At 37.5% G+C, this 20,952-nt stretch overlaps 1 protein-coding gene across 1 annotated transcript; it reads left to right on the top strand.

Annotated features, from left to right (window-relative positions):
* Positions 1-2,968: 2,968 nt before the first annotated feature.
* On the top strand, positions 2,969-20,898 carry efhd2 (EF-hand domain family, member D2). Its single transcript, XM_081348192.1, has 4 exons — positions 2,969-3,531; positions 18,103-18,250; positions 18,401-18,535; positions 18,748-20,898. Exons 1-4 carry the CDS (start codon positions 3,248-3,250, stop codon positions 18,877-18,879), a joined length of 699 nt encoding a protein of 232 aa, XP_081204318.1. The 5' UTR covers positions 2,969-3,247; the 3' UTR covers positions 18,880-20,898.
* The last annotated feature ends 54 nt before the right edge of the window (positions 20,899-20,952 follow it).

Genomic DNA, 20,952 nt, shown 5'->3' with positions numbered 1-20,952 from the left:
AGCGATTAGCAAACAACAACGATCCAATGATACAATCAATTCCTGACGGACACAATCAAGTCCTTCCCTACATTTTTTCTAATTTCGAGAAGCCGCTTCACTTGTGCGGCCAAAAAAAAGTTGCTGTTTGAATTTAAATAGGCAAATGCTTTGATTGGATCATTATTGCAGTGATTATTATGTTTCTAGCATGTTATAAGTTTGGCAACAGTTTTTCTAACCCTAATTGATTCTTAAACAACTATGTAGGAAGACGTGCCATATTCCAGGATGACAATGTCAAGATGAATCAGGCTCAAATTGTGAAAGAATGGTTGGGAGGGAGCATGAAGAATCATTTTCACACATGAATTGGCACCTCTAAGTCCAGACCTTGAATTCATTGAAAGTCTTTGGGATCTGCTGGAGGAGACTTTACAGAGTAAAGAAATAAATGTTGTGATGTTATTTCAATCAAGAGGTGCATCAATTTTTGTTCAAGATCTTGTTTTGACAATGCAAGAGTCAGGCACTCTGTAAAGTCTCCTCCAGCACATCCCAAAGACTTTCAGTGAATTTAAGGACTGGACTCAGAGGTGCCAATTCATGTGTGAAAATGATTCTTCATGCTCCCTCCCAACCATTCTTTCACAACTTTCTGTTGACAGACAGCTAGTGCCCTGTGTGGCAATGTTTAGAATGCAACATTTCTTTACGTTGTGCCTTGAATTGCAGTCTGATACATTTTGCATTTTGGAAAGCAGACAAAAGTTCTGTATGTAAGATTTAGGTAGTAAATTAAAAATACATATTTTCTGGCGTAGATATTTGAGATAATCTGCTACTTTAGTCAAACATAATTTTATAACAATGCATATTTATGTTGGATATTTGCCTATTTCCCTTTTCATCCAAAAGTTAACCTCCCTTTTTCTGCATGGCTTCCTGTTTCTATTCTCACACAAAGAAAATGCACTGTTATGAGATTGGGCAACCATTCAAAGACCAGATTCAAACAGCTTGCACTAGCATGATGCTCAATTACTGCTATAGCGCTACATAGCTGAGAGCTGTGCAATCTGTATAATACACACATAAACACACACACACACACACACACACACACACACACACACACACACACACACACACACACACACACACACACACACACACACACACACACACACACACACACACACACACACACACACACACACACACACACACACACACACACACCAACACAGCAGCTTAGCTAAATTGTGATACCTTGTTTTTCTAGGTCATTGTCAGAAATGATGTCACTTTCATGAGTCAACACTCAAATTACATTTTACTCAAACAAATTACCATGACCTAAACTAGCGAACGTTACGTTTTTGGATTTTAGGCAGCTAAAGGATTTGAGATTTGCATTACTGCCAAGTAATTTCACTTCTTATTAATCTTCTTTTATTTTATCTTCTTTTATTACATTTTTATTCATTCATACACATTGGTCAGAGACAAAAAAACAACAAAAAAGAGATACTTAAAAACACAAAGAGGGGCTGAATAAGATGGATGACAGAAAGAGACAAGGGGAGATTCCTTTTTGTGTGTGTTTTACTCCCTTGCTTATTTTGTCGGACCCATATCCCACAAGAGTACAGAAAGGATTACAGTTCACATTTCCTTCAGGCAAAAGGCCTTCCCAGTGAGTAGTAAACGAAGTCCCCAGTGATTTATGCTTCTCATAATGTATCTGAATCTGGGGGAAATGTGTGTGTTTATAAAGCAGACATCTGGAACCATGAGTACTGGCCCTTTTAATGAAGACTGGTTTTTCACCATTCACTACACAAAGGAAAGATTTTCACTTTGTGTTGGAATAACAGCATGCCAAATCACATTTAGCTCCTCAGAGAGGTGTGATGGTCTAAACACTTCTTTCTCTGTGGTGAAATCCTACGTTTCATTCTGTCTTTCTCCATATTAGGAAAGAACGCAGGTAGCAGCCCCTCCTCTATAACCAGAGGGGATGTCTCAGATAGAGTAGGCCTATGTGTGCATAAGTGTGTGTGTGTGTGTGTGTGTGTGTGTGTGTGTGTGTGTGTGTGTGTGTGTGTGTGTGTGTGTGTGTGTGACTTCCTGTTTCATGAATCAGCCTTTAGTCACTCAGCTGATGCCTTCAGATCTAATGCTGATATCTCACATACTAAACTGGCAACACATACATACCCACATAAACACAATTTCCTGCTTTTTTGAAATAAACAATGTAATGTTTATCTTTTATACATGAATGTTTTTCTCACTTCCCTTATCTGCTGTTTTTTTTTTTCAGAACTGATTCAGAAATATCTGATGAATAATGTGGAATGGATTTAAACATAGTAAAATGTAATATACAGTGCTAGGAGTAGGCTAGCCTATTTATTGAGAACATAGTCAGATTAGCAAAAACATGAATTTAATGTTAAAAAATAATAAATTAAATAATATGTGTACATGCAAAATGTGAAGAATTAGAACTTGAATGACAAGTTTTTTGTGGAAATTCAGCGGAAATCTTTTTGCAGGCATAACTTCCGTGTGGGTCTACTGAGAAGAGATAGATACGTATCATCCTTAGTAATCCATATTTAGCATTACCTTGTTTAAACCACTTGTTGGTATAAAAAAGTAAAATAAATAAATAAATCAAATAATAAATTAAGGTTGGTGTTGGTCTATAAAATTTATGAATTCTTGGTCTATAAAATGTCTATCTTTGGCATTGGTCGACAAAAGAAGTTGGTTCGCTCAAATATATCGTCATGAATAAATTAATGACAAATAAACGACGTCATCTCAAATAACTATAATAGGCTAAAACAACCTGAAACTAAAAACACATAGGAGAGATTATATTGTGTAATATCAAAAGGTATCGATAAGAGTGTTGTAAGTGGTCTTTCGTGTCCGGTGAGTCTCTTTAAAAGGCGTGGCGTAAAGAAGCGGGTTTGTGTCCATCTTACTGCATACGCACGAGCTTATTTAACCGTCAGCGATCACCGAGGCGTCATCATACGCACGAGCGCTGTCCGTTTGAATCAGTGGGTTTACAGACGCGTATCCCTTCACACAGTTATAAGTCGAATGATTTGCATTTTAAAGCGTATTTAACCAAATGCCAATCTGAATTTGGATTTAACCCACTGAACCTTTATATGGACTGCGCGCTTTGCAGCATTTTATCCCACTGTATTTCCCCGTAGATAGTTAGATTTCAGAATAAGACGAAATGGCAACGGACGAGCTGTCATCGAAGCTGAACCGTCGGCTGCAGATCGAGGACGGCGACCACGACGCGGTGGCTTTGGAAGGGTCTCATGAAAACGGAGCTCACGAGAAACCGGCCACGGCCAGCGCGGATTCAGAGCTGGGAGCCAAACTGCAACGGCGCGGGGAGCTGAACGAGGGCGTCGGTGGACACCAGCAGCCCAGCATGAAGGTGTTCAACCCCTACACCGAGTTCAAGGAGTTCTCGAGGAAGCAGATCAAAGACATGGAGAAGATGTTCAAAGAGTAAGTTACTCATACCAACTGTCACCTGCAGTGTTGCTGCAGCATCTATCTATCTATCTATCTATCTATCTATCTATCTATCTATCTATCTATCTATCTATCTATCTTAAATTAATTGTCTATCCATCCATTCATTTGTCCAATTGTCCAATTAATTTACCCTAAATGACCTAAAAGAAACATGGTGACAATTTTTCCTCTGGTTTAGTTTTAGGTATTATTTTAAAATGAAAGTTCACATTTCAACATTATTTATTTAGTATGCTTTTAATAAGGTCTTTACTCATATTTCTGTCCCATTAAACCTAAACTGAATGTTTAAACAGGAACAAGCTGTCTAGTTTTTTTTAATCTATGCTACTTTTGTCACTCTGTTTACTCCATTCTGCAGCAAATGTTTTGGCTGAAACTCTTTCACACATCTAAGAAAGGACCATAACCTCAGCCCCGCCCAAGTCTGTATCATTTATTGCACATGCTTTCACACATAGATATATCTAGGACTTTGAACCATGGGTTGAGAAAGTCCCTTAGGTCATGGTCAGGTTTCATTGTGTCTCTAACCAAAATCCATGCCGTGCAGTCTAGACTGCCCAGTATGACACAATTCTGTAGCCACCTTGGCCGGATTCTTAGTGAGACTACTCTCTTCCTGTATGGTTAATGAATGAAGGCAGTTTAGGAATTTTCCCCACGTTCGACTTGCAACTGTTGTCAGAGCTTTTGTAAATGCTGTCTGCTGCATACGGGGTTGGCACAGGGCCTTTCATGTCAGGCTAATTTCACTGACAGAAACAAAAGAAACTCCTCTGAGCTGAATGTTGGGAACTAGAGGCAGCTACGGGAAGCCGAATCTTCGTGAGAGTCGCTCCAGGAATGTGTCCCCTGTGCTCTCTGTGGTGTAGTGGTCAGTCCGAAGCGGTGACTGCAGGGTCGGTTTCACACAGGCCTCAGCGATGTGAGAAAGGGGGCTGGATGAGAAACTAGTGCACTGAGGAAGTGATGGGTTCCTCTCCCCATTTCTGCTATCAAACAAAGCTACCATTGTTGTAAATTAGCCAAGACAGGCCGCCCAAATCTGTGTGAGGAGCCCTTTGCATCTAGATGAGTTGGCTTGTGTAGCATTTTTCGTAATGTCACAAATGAATTTCATTTATTTTTTACATTTTTTTTTGTATAATTTATATACTATTATAGTATTTATTCATATTTTGAATTTGATTCGGATACTTCAGCCAAAAATGGAAATTGTCATTTACTCTCCTTCATGTCATTCCAAACCTGTATGACTTTCCTCTATGGAACACAAAAGAAGATATTTTGAAAAGTGTCTCAGTATTTTTTATTTTTTTTTGTCCACACAATGAAAGTCAACATTGTCCAAAACAACATTGGACCCCATGGACAATAACAACTGAAACCTTTTCAAAATATAATCTTTTGTGTCCTGCAGAAGAAAGAAAGTCTTACAGGTTTGGAATAACATGAGGGTGAGTAAATGATGACCAAAATTCTTTTTAATCTAGTTGAACAGACATAATACATTTTTCTCTAATGCAGATTAAACAGTTGAACAGTCATAATTAATTATGAATGTTCAACTGGTTAATCTAGTTGCAAAATAGATGTGATGCCACTCTATCGCAATGGTTTCATTACCTCTAGATAACCACATGGGTGTTACAAAAGTAGATAAAGGCTTGCTGGAGCTTTTTCTTCTGCTAAATAATTGTATATAGACTTGTTTCAGAGTATCACCTTTTCTATTGTGTCTGTAAACGAGTTCTTTGTGCAGCCAAACGCTGAGTTCACTTTACAAGACCTCGCCCAGGGTGAGATATAGCACTAGTTTCATTCGGTTTCTTTGATGGTGTAGCCCTTGGCTTTATATGGGCTGAATGAGACAGGTGTCTTTAGGAGAGTGTGAAGTGTGCATGGCTCCCTTTGTTACAGTGGAAACAAAGCCTCTGGTTACTTCACAGGTTAAACATTAGCTAGGGATTTTCATGGTAAGAATTTAAGAATCTTTGTGATAAGGGGTTTGTAAACATGCCATTTAGGTGCTTCTCCATGTCGTTTAGCTTCATACAGGTTTATGGCAACAGAAGGATTGTGAACCTCTTCAGTTGATTTATTACTTTCCAGCTATATAATAGATGTTTGTGCTGTTGCCTGAAGCCCTGAATATAGATAACGAAACATGGATTTAGACATGGCCAGAGAGGAGACAGGTTGTGAACGCTTTATGTGCCTGTATGCAGTCATAAGAACTCATTGATTGATTATCTCATAACTATGACCTTCCAAACTAATACTGATGTTCTTAGGTTTGCATTACATACTGTAGGCACATTCAGTACTCAATAAATGCTCAAAAGCTTCAGTTGCTGTGAATGTTACTTTCTAACTGCTTTTGTGCAGAGGGAGGCAGAAAAAACACAGGGAGAGAGAAAGAAAACTGCGTAACAGCCACAGACTGGCCAGAGTCCAGCTGATAAGAGGAATGCAGGCTTTGCCTTGCCCTCAGGCCACTTTTCAGAGGGATTCAAAACTTTTGGTTCAGGACCAGCATTCAAACCCATCATTTCTGGGTGGTTTTTGTAGGGAATCTTTATGTGAAACTGTTAAAACTGTGCGTAGGTCATTTATCTTTCATGGTATGGTTGTTATAAGTAGTGATTTGCATATTTTCTATTTTTATCAGAATAAAAAACAGGGACTAGCCCAGATGTTTACATATCTGTGGTAATTGATAATAATGCGTACAAATGCATGTATTGTTCACGGTTAGCTAAGTATACTACAATATTTGGAGGAGCTGTCGGAATGCACCTGCTTTGTTTAAAGGACAAGGAATTGAACCTGAAACCTCTGTGGTTGTTGCTCTTTAGGTGGCAACATCTACAAAGTTCATAAAAGAACATAACCCTGTCTTAAGATTGATTTTGAGCAGATGCAAGTTTAGCATTGAGGATTATTCACAAGAGGAATTCATTCATGTCTGAACATGTCTTTTGAAGTTTCTGTGTATTTTCACCTCACCAAGAATTTTTTTTTTTTTGTTTACATCAGATACAGCAATCAAACTCCCATCTGACTAAAATTGATATATTTACTAGGGATGCACAATATATCAGTACCATACAGGTTATTGGCTGCTTTCATTTTTCAGCATTAGTTTGTATTAAATATAGGCCTATATCTGCTAATATTGGATAATTAATTTTTCATGCTCATTTCCCCGTTCATTACTTTCTTTCATTTAACCTTTTTAAAACTAATAATTTAATAACATTACCATATTGGGAAATGTCATATATATATATATATATATATATATATATATATATATATAATTTTGAATTTGAATTATATGTTGAATTTGGGGGTAAAATAATACACTTATTATATATTCTATTGACAACTCATCTTATATTCTGCTTAACTAGTTTTTGTCAGCATTTATTAAAAAAAAACATCCATTATGATGAGTAATACAAGCTTAAACAAAATATATTGAAACGACCAGAATTGAAATGACCATGATTTCCTCGTCACTTTAATTTTGCCAAAAAATCTAGTCTTGAAGTACAACCAAAGGGTCAGTCAACTCAAATTTATTTTATATAGTGCTTCACAATACACATTGTTTCCAAGCAGCTTTACAGAAAGCCATCAATTTATGTCTACAATACTACAATGTACTCCCACTTTTGCTGTTTCCCCTTACATGCCAATCATGTTGCAGGATGCTTTGGCACTCACTAGCTGAGGGGGCACGTGCCAGCAGGAAAGTGACATCAGTGCATACCCTCTTTGACTAATATTTAATATTTAATGTACATGCACATTTCCCCTTTTTTACATCTAATCTTTAAAAACACCAATAAACAACAAAAATCTCAATATGAATATTAATTTTTCATACTGTCGATTATAATGTTGTAATGCCAAAATTTACTTGTAGTATTTAAAACGATTGATTTTTACCAGTAAATGGAAATCTATTCCACTTCTGCATGCAGTTGTGTGACATTTTAAGGGACAGCTATCTAAGATACTTCGAACAGATGAACTCCAACCCTTCTTATTCCCCCGCTCATTGGTAATACTGTCTCTGATCATGTGAATGGCAGGTTGCCCTAATTGGCTGAGAGATTATGTGTGCAGGCCCCATGCTGTGCCTACATATGAGCGAGAAGCTTTAGCCTGATGAGGCGTGTTCCTGCGGAGTCGCCTCCAGTAATGAAGGAAGCAGAAGATAACTCTGTGCTTTTCCTCTTTCTGCCTGGCCTCTTTTTCATTGTACACTTTTCTCCAGGCCATATTTCCTAGAAAAGATAACATCATCTGAACATTTAGGAATGTTTAGACGTAAGCCATAACATATCTGCAGGGCACAGAGGTGTAGGAAAGAGTTGCCAGTAGAAAAAATATAGCTTGTTTCTCATTGGCGGCCATCATAAACTCATTGTAGTCATGCATAATGTATTATAGCAGAATGCAATGAACAATTCACTCTCAAGCTCATATATTTGCCAAGTCCTTAAATGGTTATGCCTTTCTCCCTGCAGAGAACAGAATGATGTGATTATTCTCTAAATCACCCATTTCCTCATCTCTGAATATCCTGTGTTTAATAGGAAAAAAAAAAAACCTTAGTGCAGTTGTTCAGTTTGGATAGCAGGATGTTGTTGTGCTTCTATGATAGAGATGCATTAAAACTAAATACAGCCAAGGAATTTATCCACAAAATCTTCTGCATGCTGCCAAATCCAACTGACACAGTGACCTAAGAGGATAAGACAAAGTTAAGGAAGACAAAGGAAGCCAATCAATGCACGCTGTCTCAGCAAATAAGATATTAAAGGGGGGGTATTTACACTTGGTCACTTCATATATTTAAGACGGATAGCAAGCGATCACTCAAACCATGCACAAGTCTTGAATTGGAGTCTCTAAAACTTTTAATTAGCTTCCCCTATTGGTTTGCTTCATTCAATTTAACAATTTAACGGCAATATGTTGTATAAAAGACAGAAGCAAGGGGTGTCTTTTCTTCAAGAGTTGCCTGTAATTGTGTAGGTGTGAGGTTTATTTAGACGCACACCATTATTTGGCTTTTACACAGTCATCACAATGACTCATAATGACTCATTTGGGCAGCAGGAAGTGCATTAGATTAGCTGTTATGTTTTCAGAAAGGCCATATGTAACCTCAGCACATCATCAGGAAGTTCTCCTTTTCTAGTTCTTGTCCCACCTGGCCATTCCTCCCTGTTCTTTCGGTTTGTGATGTTTTATGTTCATGCTTTGCACTCTTCGCCCACTATAAATAACCTCTGAGATTGTGTGGCTATTGGCTGATCCGTGAAGGATTCTGCTTAAGGACTAATGGTTAGTCACCTGGTCTATAATCCCGACAGATCAAGGTTAGTGTTGCCTGCGATCATCAGCTACAGTGGTGGAAAATGCAGTGCCTTGCTGCAAACAAAAACTGCATCAGTGCTTACCTCATTAAATATTCATGAGCTTTGTACAGTCACAGAAACATACTTTGCTTACATGCTTTTAGGTAGGGCTTCCCCCTGATAGTCAACTAAACAGTTGACAAGAAGAGGCTTAGTCAGCAAAATATTAATTAGTTAGTCACAGAAATAAGCTCTGCAGGAATTGGCGAATCACACAGTCTGTGACATATCGTTGAAACGACTGGCTCATGTGGTAATTATGTCGGGCAGGAAATCCAGATGTTCTCGTATCATTCATCGATTTCAAACATAATTGAAACGCTTAAGAAATAGCCTAATGCCTGTTACAGATTATGCGTTTCAGCAATCCTATAAGATCATTACAAATCACACTGTACAATAATGACACCTATTGAATCGTAGGCTATGATGGAAGTTAGTATAGAAGAATAAAACGTCATCAGCATGCGCTAGTGTTGAACAAATAGAGCAAGATCGCACTTTTGCAATTGTGGTTATGTGTGCTGAAAAAAAGTGAAGGAAGCAAAATAGGAAAAAATGGACGTGGTCATGGCTAGGGAAAAGAGGCCAACTTGGCATGCCAATTTAGCAGACGTAGCTTGAGGTCAGTAGTTTGACAATGGCTGTCTTCGAACCTCTCTAACTGTACCTTGTAGGACCACCACTGAGAAGACACGATCACAGAAATTGCCACGATTTATCATCTTTCGTCTGGGACAGCCCAAAATCATACACCGTACCAGGCATAACGCTAGCCCCTTTACATGGCCATTCGCTCTAATGTTAACCTAGATAAATGTGCGTTATTACTAGGTGCATATCCAAGTGTTCGTGCGGAGTGTGGAAGCTAAATTAGTACCACGCTCACTGCATGATGTTTAACTTCACGTGCATTTCTCTCTAATAAATTATTAAAATATTCAGACAGTCTTCTTTCAGTTTTTTCCCAATACATTCATGATTATTACTTTTGCCGGTGTCGCTGTGGCAAGCTTTATGTGAGCACTTTAGCTCTTAATTAATATTTGAATGGCTCGTTGTTTTGCCTTAGTATTTCTCTGTAATGTAGAACAATATTAGCAATGTTACCTATAATATTCTTTCTAAGGCCTGAAACTTTTTCCAATGCCATCACCCAATTTAAATAATTAAATGAATACCATAAACGTGCGACTAGGCTACTAATGGCTTAAATTAATGACTACTAGTCGACTAGAAAAATCTTAAGTTGGGGCAACCCTATGTTTACGGAAATAGTTAAAGGGGTAGTAGTTCACCCAAAAATTCAAATCCTGTCCTTAATTACTCACCCTCATGTCGTTTCAAACCCATAAGACTTTCAGTCATCTTTAGAACACAAATGAAGATGTTTTTTCTTCTTTTTTTTTTTATCTGAATGATTTCTGTCCCTCCATTGACAGCTACGCAACTACCACTTTGATGCTTCAAAAAGGTCATAAAGAGATCGTACAACTAATCCACATGAACTGAGCAGTTTAGTCCAAAGAGACACGATCGCTTTATACGCTGAATTTAATTTAGTGTTTTATTCACATAAACATTCATCAACGCACACATCAGCTATTATAAACGGAAGTTCAAGCATGTTCACTTGACATTGGAGAATCAATAGGGTTCATTCTTGTGTGTTACACTGAACTTTTGAGCCTCCACAAGAACCAATGAGGTTTGTTCTCGTGCATCAAGCAGGTTCGGTTCAGCTTATTCTTATTTTTTTTTTTGCTGTATGTTAATCAGTACTGCACTGCAGTAACTATTATCTATGGAGTGGGTGGATAATGATCCATCTTGACAAAATGTAAACCTTCATGGTTTTAGCATGTCGTCTTTATATTGCGAGCTGGATTGAATATCAGAATTGAGAAGCCTGGATCATCTTCATTTTATAATTAAATTTTACAGTCTCCGGTTCAAGTGGAGAAGCTGAAAATGATTTGAAAGATTTTACTGGCAATATTCTTGATTTGTAGAAGTTTCAAAGCAACCATTTGTGCAAGAATCTCAAGTGTGTGAAGAGCCTTGAATGCTATTGATCTCCGCTAATTCATGGGGAAACTGATTTAATTGGATCGGATGGTGGTGGCAAGGCCATGTTCTGGAGAAATATGAACAGGAAGCTGTCAGCTTCTGCTTTGAAAGCAGAGATGTATTCTCTAACAGTTATGTTTGAGTTTTTTGAGTAATGCATTTAGCTGAATTTTTATAAATCAAGAAAAAGGGGAACAATTGCTGTGGTTTCGACTATTCTTTGCCAGTTAAGTCTCGCATAAGAACAAAAGTGTTTGTACCTTCCCTTTCATAGGTTACATTATTTTAGAAATGATTTTGTGTAGGTTATTTATTTCAGATTTGCATATCAAGTTTTATGCCTGATAATAAGGGGAAGTTTAAATTCTCCAAGCATCTGTTAATGTAATTGACCATGATTTCATTCTCTTTCTTATGTTGAGGCTTGCTGTTTTGTGTCTCTCTCCGAACCGTTCCCTCATCCCATCCCATCTCCAGAAATTAAATTGAGCGTGAATGATGTCATCACACACGCTGCACAGATGTGAAGTGGATGTAAAATGCTCAAACAAACTTTTTAGGTGTGTGTGGTCCTGATTGAATCACGCCTGTTACGCTGGGCCATCATAAAGAATGTGCTCTGAATTGATTGTGTGTTTGTGAGTTTGTGAGGGTTTTCCCATGACTTCTCCCATTAGCTGTTGCTTGGCAACCTGGGATTAAGAAGATTGGTAGGAAGAGAGATAGAAAAGGGAGGGAGGATGGAAAAGAGTTGGTTGGTCACTCCTTGTGCGTCATAGTGCAGTATGAAGTTTTGTCCATGATATGCTGATATACAAGAAAATGCTACTGTCCTTCAGACCACCTTAAGATGCAGCCTGGAATACTGCAGTCTCTTTTTAGCTCCAAGACATCATTCTACTCAAATTTAATCAGACATGTTCATAATTGAATCAGCAGTAGCTATAGGCATGCATTAAAGCATGACTGTTCTGACAGGCATGAGCATTAAGGCTAGCATCAGGCAGCATTTTAGTAAATTTCGCCAATTGCTCAATCCCAAATCCTGTTACATGCCTCACATTCTGACAAACAGTTGCTTTCAAAGTCCACAATGCACAATCCATTTAGCTCCAATGGTTGGTTTTAAGTAACAGTCTGCATGAATTTTACTGGTGGTGTTTTACACAGGGGTTAGCATTGACAGTTTCGCTAAAATGTTTTTCACTACTAAATTCAGCCCCTTTTAACCTCAGCTGTATTCAGTCCTACCACAAGCTTTCAGAGTTTTAGCACAGCATCATTACACGCACACACAAACGTATTTGTATTTAAAGATACAAAGATGTGTAGATGTTACCATGTTGATAGGTGAAAATGAAACTAAAAATTTTATTAACCAATGCCAACTTAACAGCTATTGCTGATTGCCAAGTATCAGACAAGCTGTTGTCTTATGGAAGTCTTGCAGTACCTTTACATTTAATTTTACAGAAAAATAAAAAAGCAGTAAAAAAAAAATTGTGATAATATAATAAGGATACCTTCCTTCTCCAAAAATAAAATAAATAAATCTTAGTTATTGTTGTAGACTAAACTGTCAAATTAATTTTCAATATTCAAATTGGTTCTGGTGATTGTAGTGTGGATAGAAACTATGGCAGATTCAAATTATTTGTAAGAATAATAAAATCAATCAAAAAAATTTTTACCACTATGTATAGGGCTGCCCCCTATTAGTCGACTAAATGTTAGCTGACGAGAAGCATGGTCGACTTAAAAAAAAAAAGAAGTAAAATATCATTTACATTTTTTCAGTTTTTTTCAGAAAAAAATATTTGGCGAAGTCTGTAAATTATATTCTGTAAAGTCTCAAAGTGAGCAACGGTAACCAAAGGTGGCGGAGCTTAGCGAAGTCCCAGTCAGGGAAAGTCATTGCACTCTATGGCCATATTTGCAATGGTTCCATGCAGCTATTTTGGGCATCATGCAAGACAAACACCTAGGCCTAGTTGAATGGATAAATACTAGAATCAGCTTGTCAAACTTGCATTTAAATAACACATTTTGAAGCAGCAACAAAATCTGATTTGAGCTGTCCCATAATTTGTTTCCGATGCTCAAATAGCAATCCCAGGTGACAAATCTGTTTTTATGGGAACCAGAGTTTCTAAAAGATAGTTCCAGTGACTTTACATTTTATTACTTTACTTTTATTTAGATTTATTGCATGCTGCACTTACTCCCATTCATTGTAATTTGAGTGAATGGTCTTGTTATATTTACAGTCTTTGACTTGTCCATCTGAAGAACTGATGCTAATGCCATTGGTTTAAGTGTTCATTAAGTTGCCTGTTTCAAAATGATTGTCTTTAAGTCAGATGTCTGCTTTTGGATGGCTCAACTGATGTGTTGGTTTTGAACAAATCCTTTGTAAATTAATTTTGAGAAGGAATTTGGAAGTGCAGCCTTTAAGTTTTTCTGGGGTCAGTGCTGAAATAACAGATTGAAGCTCTCACAAGACTATTCATGCATTTCCTGTTCCTCATTCTCTCTCACTTGGTTTATGACTAAGTTGTTGCTTTTCTACAATGTGTCATGTCAAATATGCAGGATACATTCAGCACATTTGTGTCCATCTTCAGGAGCAGTCAGCAGTACCCGAGCTAAACCCACATTTGCTGAAGTCCCTGTGCTCAACTCCAACACCGAGACTCCACAGGAAAAATGTTGCATGTTTAAACATTTACCTTTTTAAAGAGCAAGAAAAAAAAAATTCCTTAGCTTTCATTCAAGTTTAGGCTTGCATGAAGAAGTGTTTCAAGAGTTCTTCATAGAGCACAAACCAAGAGCACTAATGTAGCTACATGCTAGCTTTTGTGTTCCTTCTCTTGACTTTCTTTATAATTACTCATCAAACTTGATTTCTTTCCAACAACAGCATGTGAATTCACTCAGGGTTCAAATGCAGCTATCAGCAAAGCCAGTCAAATGAGACAAACCTTTTTGCCAAGGAAGAAGTCTGAATATGATCATGGCTTTAACTCCATCTCTCTAATGGTTATTATAAGGAAGTGCTGATTGCATTTGCTTCCTCAATCATCTGTAGTGTGAGGTATTCAAGTTAAAGACTTATTTGGGCAAAAATGTTGATCTTCCTCAAGTTGCACTTAGTGACGAAAAGGGGGAAATTTATTTATTTCGGCACTTGGGCAGCATCTGCTTAACATGTCCATATAGATGGTAAAAGCTGCATTTTGTCCCAGATTTGTGAAACCAGCTGAACTGTTACTGTTTTGTTTTTGGTGGGTTTTTAACACTTTGGAGCTGTAAATGGCCTGTGACGTGCCTCAATACACATGGTTAGAGTAGATGGTGTCAGATATTTTTTTACCACTTGATCTTACACAAACTAAGCTACACCAAGAGCAGAAGTTTTCATTTTTGTTTTGTAACCTTTTCATAACCCCAAACTGTTCATGGAACACTTGTAATCAAATAATTATGTGATTTATTTCAGAGCTTATTGCTTTGGTTCAAGGCTTAAGACTTTTTTTATTTTTTAAATGTGTAAATGGAGAAAGCAAATAGGAAATAATAGTTTAATAATGATATAGAGAAGTTTGGTGTTGATAAAATGTAAAAAAAAGAAAGAAAAAAAGTAGTCTTTTATGCTCAATAAGGGTGATTAATTGACCAATACATTTATTTGAAAACTTTTGTAATATTAAAAATGTATTCACTGTCACTAATGATCAATTCAATGCATACTTGCTGAATACACCTATTCATTTAAAAAAAAAATTCTTAATGAATTCTTAATCTTTTGAACGTTTGTGTATATTAGTGTTGGAACCAAGTCTGCTGGAAGTGTGCCATATTGATTAGCATGGTTTTGCAATGAGAGTTTTGTAAATTCTGAAACTTACTGGCAGGCTATGTAAGTTTCTATGTAAATCGGGATTGGGGTAAAACAAGATCATAAAATTGCCCATGGTCAGGGTAAAAACACCCGTTGAGCGTGACAGAGGAAGTGACGTTATTTAACACAGTGATTCAACTTGACTGATGACAATAAAATAAAAAGAACACTGAAAATCGAAGCTTGGCAGTAATCTTTGGCAAATCTGGGTCATTGAAGAGCATGACGAGGTTTTCAAAAGTAAGCGTATGTGATTTCAGGCATTGAGGTTTGACTGCATAATTAAACATGGCGGATTTAAATTACAGCTGACCTTTAATCGCACTGGGCATGCTTGACCTTTCTTTTGTTAAACAGACTAACAGTATGCGGACGTACATTATTGATTTAAAACCACTATGGACACTGGTTGCCCGGTTTCCGAAGTGATCTGATTTTGCCTTTTAAAAATAAACCACCAACTCAATCTTGCTTGCCTTGAAATCACATTAGTGTTTAACTGCTGCTGTACTGTAATCCTTACCCAAACCCACGATAGCAGCGTCCACAGAGAAACACGAGTCCTTCACAATGGCTCAGATGCTCCACAACAGCAATCCCTCATCAAACAGCATTTTCCAGAGCCCTGTGATCAAGGTTAGCCCAACGTGTCAGATACCACAGCATGAAGAGTTAATTTGAGAGATTTTGTGCCCCTGAACATGAACAGACTCTTTTGGCCTTTGAATTACTGATAGGAATATGTCAGTTAGTCTGTGATACAGGGTTAATGAGGAGTTATTACAGTTTGTGTGTGTGAGAGAGACTTGGCATCAGCAGGGTGTCTCGTGTCGGTAGACAGGAATACAATAGCCATGTCTTAGAGGCAGATGGACACACTCCATATTCATGAGCAGGGTGCATGCTGGGATTGCCTAGGAGGTAATGAGGGCGATAAACTCATCACCAGAATCCAGTAGGAAATAGGAATGGGTCAGAATATTTATTTTATTTTAATATCTCATTTAAATTTAATATCTTTTAATTTATTTAAATATATCTTATTTCATTTTATTTTATGTTTTATTTTTGTCCAAAATATAGATGTCCAAAAGACATTGTAAAGTAATCTTAGGACACTATCGGGTGTATCTTTCAGGGAAGAAGGAAGAACAAAATGACAAGGAAGTGAGAATCAAAGGAAGAAGATTTTTCAAATAGTTGATAAGAGCCTCATCCAAAAAATACATTGGCCTCTACTTTTAATAAAATGGCCCTGTTGCCATGGAAACGTAAAACCTCATCTTTGTGCAATATGCGTGTTTCTGCTTGTGGACGTGTGGAGGAAGTGGTCTCGTACGTAATGATTGTGAGTGACTAGTCCATCCTCACTAACACACATTGCTACACAACCACTCACCCACCAACATACAATTTTCTGACCTTTGCACCTGAAAATGTGTAACTGTGGATACGTTCAGCTCTCCTTCTCGTTATAGATAGAAAAGAAGAGGAGGCAGATATAAACGTCTCTTGTTTTATAAGCCATAAGCGATGACATCTCTGCTGTACCACAGGAAGTGTGTTTGTCCGTGAGAGAGATTTAAGATCAACGAGAAATGACTTGATGTTTAGCCTATGTTTAGTCTGCAGATTTTGTTTAAAGTTTACATTGAATGCTGCCAAATGTACACACTGGTGTCTTGGATCGCTATTAACTCAATAAATTACCAACAGCTCATAAGGTATTTATTAAAAATGCAGCGGAGACATTAAGATGATCTCAGCAGCAGGTTTAATAAATGTGTGACTGTTAATAAACACTTCTGCTCTGACTGATGATATTGATGCTGGCAGGTCAGCTTTAATTATTTCCTGTAAAATTCCGCGCGTAATGTATATTACTCAGGGCAGACGCCATATCTAATTGTACATAAGTGAAAACAAGACTGGTTGTACTAGGGCCAGTTGCATAAACTGCTAAGACTAGTCTTACAAGTTAGACATCAATTTTACAGGTTAGTCATCAAGTTAGTGATTAAGAATGTTCATAACTTCAGATACATAAAAACGTAGATTGGTCTAATGTGATAGCAAAATGTGAGATTTGTCCTAACTAACTGCTAGTTGGTCATACTAGTTCTTAAGACACAGTTTTAACATAATGGCTATGTTTATGCAACTGGCCCCTGATGTATAGTCTACCTTGGTGTAGATCGGTGATTCTCAACCAGGGGGTCGTAGCCCACCGAGGGGCCTAAGTAAACTTCCAATGGTTTTAAAATGAGTTAATTTTAGTTGTATTAACGTAATAAAACCCACTAGAAGAAATAAAGATGTACAACATTACACGGACATCCAGAAACATAGCAGAGGTCCATATCCGCTCGGATATTAGAATATTGTTTTAGAAAAAGCAGGCCTTGGAGTAAAAAAGAACCACTGGTGTAGGTCATTCAACCACCACCACTACATTAATGTCATAAAAAAATATATTTTGAACAGACTGACTGTAATCTCTCACAGACTCGTTTCATTCACATAAAATTAAATCTGACTGAGATCTACACAACAATTTACACTATTTTTTGAGAATTGAATTGATTTTCTTGACATTTTGTATAAGCATTTTGAGATGATATGTTGGTGAGCTTTCAATTTAATAATCAATTACAAAGGAATTTATACCTGTATAATATTACGTTGTACATTACCAGTGGTTTGGAAAATGGATGGATGGATAATTCAGCTGTGGGCGCCATCTTCTGGCAAGACGGGAATTCATTTATGCCCTCAGTGCATTATGGGTATTCTCTAGCTGTTCAGTTTACTTCAGTTGTACACTCGTCATGTGGTGCATTACAGGATTTAATGAGTGCACTCAATAATGTCCACTATGGTTTCGACACCACTACAAATGACTGTGCCATCATAGGAAGGTATAGGAGGCAATTACGGACACAACCAAGGTTTTCCTTCTAAGCTAGGGGCCTGTTATTCTTCAGCACTGCCCTCTATTGATCATTAGAGGCATTGTAGCAATATCACCAGTGATGAAATGGGCAGATCCTTTCAGAAACATGCTGCATAAAATGTTTTATTTTCCATGATATTTCTGCTTCAATAACTTTGTTTCTTGTGTGTGCGCAGGTATGATTCAGAGAAGGATAACTACATCGATCTGATGGAGCTGAAGCTGATGATGGAGAAACTCGGAGCACCTCAGACTCACCTGGGCCTAAAGAACATGATCAAAGAAGTAGACGAAGACTTGGATGGCAAACTCAGTTTCAGAGAGGTAAATGCTCCTGTGTGTCAAAACAGTTGGTTGCAGATTTGGCCGTATTTTACAGCAAAACGTACATTATGAAGAGCTGTATTTCACATGAAACTAGTATTTTCTGGGACGAACATTCCCCACATTAATCACCTCCATCCTTTCCTCTAGTTTCTCCTTATCTTCAGAAAAGCAGCAGCAGGAGAGCTGGCAGAGGACAGCGGACTTCACGTCTTGGCACGTTTGTCGGAGATTGACGTGTCAACTGAGGGAGTGAAGGGAGCCAAATCATTCTTTGAGGCAAAAGTAAAGAATCATGACATTTAATACTTTTATTTTCACCCCTTAGAAAAAAAAAAAAATCAAATTAATTTATATTATTAAACCTACCTTAGTCTATGATAGCTCTGTGTTTTAAAAATGACTTTAATTTCCTGTCTAGATGAGTTGCATTGAATGCCACTGATAAGAAAATTCAATTTAGGATCACCTAAAATGTATATTTTCCTCTGTGACAGGTGCAGGCCATTAACGAATCAAACCGGTTTGAGGCGGAAATCCGTAATGAGCAGGAGGAGAAGAAGCGTCAGGCGGAAGAGAGGAAACAAAGACAAGCCGCTTTCAAAGAGCTGAAGTCAGCCTTCAAATAGCCGCATCCACCTCGACAGCCTCGATTTACTTATCCGTGTGTGTGTGTGTGTCTGTCTGTCTGTCATCAGAGTCCCCCGCAATCAGAGATACTATGCAAGGCTGTGAAACGCTCAGAAATCCATGCAGATTCATCTTCCTGAGAGAGGGAACACCTGTGTAGTTTGTGCTCATGAGCGGATCTCTTGTCTAGTTTTATCTTTGCCTCTTTCTCTCGCTCTCTCTCAGGCTGATTTTGAATGTGAAGCCAGACACTGATCTCAGTACACTGGATTGGATTTGTTCTGTTGCAGTCTCATGAGTATATAAATGTACTGTAGTTCATTCACCTCATCGTTGCGTCAGTATCGTTTTAACTATAACGGCATCTTGCGTCTTGTTCTTGTCGATGTGTCAGTAGGTTTAATTCTAACGCTTAAGGGGTTTTAAAGTTTTTTTTAATCGACTTGTACTCTCAGTATGCCATATCCTATGTTATATTCATATCAGTGGCATAATTTCCTGTTTATGCAAGAAATGCTTTACACTGTACCGTAACTAATTCAATTTTCCTCAATGACCCTTTAAACATGAGAGGATTAGTGTACATCAGATCTCTGCTCTTGTTCACAGATACATTAAGAGCATAAAATAGTCTATATTTTTACTGAGCAGAGAGAGAGATGAAGAGGTGGTTTTGGGTGTATGCATGTGTGGTGGTGATGATTGTAACGGTGTTTGTTGAGTGTTTATATATAGTTTTTTGCATGGTCACTGTGGTGTCGTTGTCCATACATGGTTCCCTTTAGTCTGTAAGGTGTCCAGTATTAAATGTGGCGCACACATGTTTTACAATTGGTCTATAAAATCAAAATGGGAAATGACTGTAAAGTTGAAATGGCTTACAATAGTAAGTAATTGCAACTTAGTTTCAACAACTTTGTGGTTCATGTCAATGGAGGTGTTGACAGGACAAGGTCATCTGACTGTTTAACCTCTGAACCCCTGTATTGAGCTTCCATGTGTGCTACTGTGAAATGCTAACGGGGTTGGTCAGATACCAGATGGATGAGTGAAATCCACCACCTCAGCTTTTGTTTAGAGGGATAGTTCACCCATAGTTTTATTTACAACATGTATAACTCTCTTCTGCTGAAGACTGTTTTTATCCATATAATGAAAGTCAGTGGGGTCCAAAACTATTTTAGCTTTAATTGTATGGATAAAAACACTTAAACATTTTCAAAATATATTCTTTTGTGTTCCACAGAAGCAAGAATGTCATACAGGTTTGGAACGACATGATGGTGAGAAAATAATTTTTGGGTGAACTACCTCTCAAGTGTCAACTGCCTAAATCTGGCTTGCTTAATATTTGTCAAATTATGACCAATATTAGAAGCCTTGCAAAACACCCAATTCACAGTGAAATCAGGTGAAAGCGTGTGTGTTTTGTTAATAGAAGCAAGGCTTTTGATTTATTAAAATAATATATTGGCATGGTTGTTCTGTAGACCTGGTGCATGAATTCCAGCATCAAAATGACAAATGTTATTTATTAAATATCTAGTTTTAAAAAACTAGATTACTGTGACATCTGAAAAATGAGGGAACACATCATTCCACAAGCGTAACGAATTGAACGTTTAATGGTCATGTGACATGCAGTACACTGTGGCAAAAGTAACTGAGATGCTATGTATAAAGACAAATCTATATTTTCATGTGATGAAAATGAAAAAATAATTTTAGTTTTGTATGGAAAGGGGTCTTGTGAAAAGAAACATTCTTATTTTTCAATATGTATTTTGTTGCCTACAATCTTGTCTCCCTTCTATTCTCCGTGTATCAGATTATCCTTTACAATCAAATAAATAAAGGCAAAATACCTTTATTCTTTTCTACATTAGAGTCAATATTGTTGGCAACTGCTATGCTTCATGTTCCTTGTTTCTGTGTTGCGTGTCACTGGTAAATGTTCTTGTTTGTTCACTAGTTCTGTGGAAATTCAAACAATAGGTGTATAAATATTTGTCTCCCAATCTTTCCAGCCATCTACTTTCTTTTTCTTTTGTTACCTACTGTTTAACTGAAAA

Source organism: Scardinius erythrophthalmus (assembly GCF_964197995.2).
Source record: "Scardinius erythrophthalmus genome assembly, chromosome: 20".
Classification (NCBI taxonomy): Eukaryota; Metazoa; Chordata; class Actinopteri; order Cypriniformes; family Leuciscidae; genus Scardinius; species Scardinius erythrophthalmus.
Note: the sequence above shows the minus strand (reverse complement) of the source record. Positions and strands in the feature narration are given on the sequence as shown.

Coding starts and splice junctions, on each gene's coding strand:
- efhd2 (XM_081348192.1), top strand. CDS start 3,248: ATGGCAACGGACGAGCTGTCATCGAAGCTGAACCGTCGGCTGCAGATC. Junction 3,532..18,102: donor ATGGAGAAGATGTTCAAAGA/GTAAGTTACTCA, acceptor GTGTGTGCGCAG/GTATGATTCAGAGAAGGATA. Junction 18,536..18,747: donor AATCATTCTTTGAGGCAAAA/GTAAAGAATCAT, acceptor CCTCTGTGACAG/GTGCAGGCCATTAACGAATC.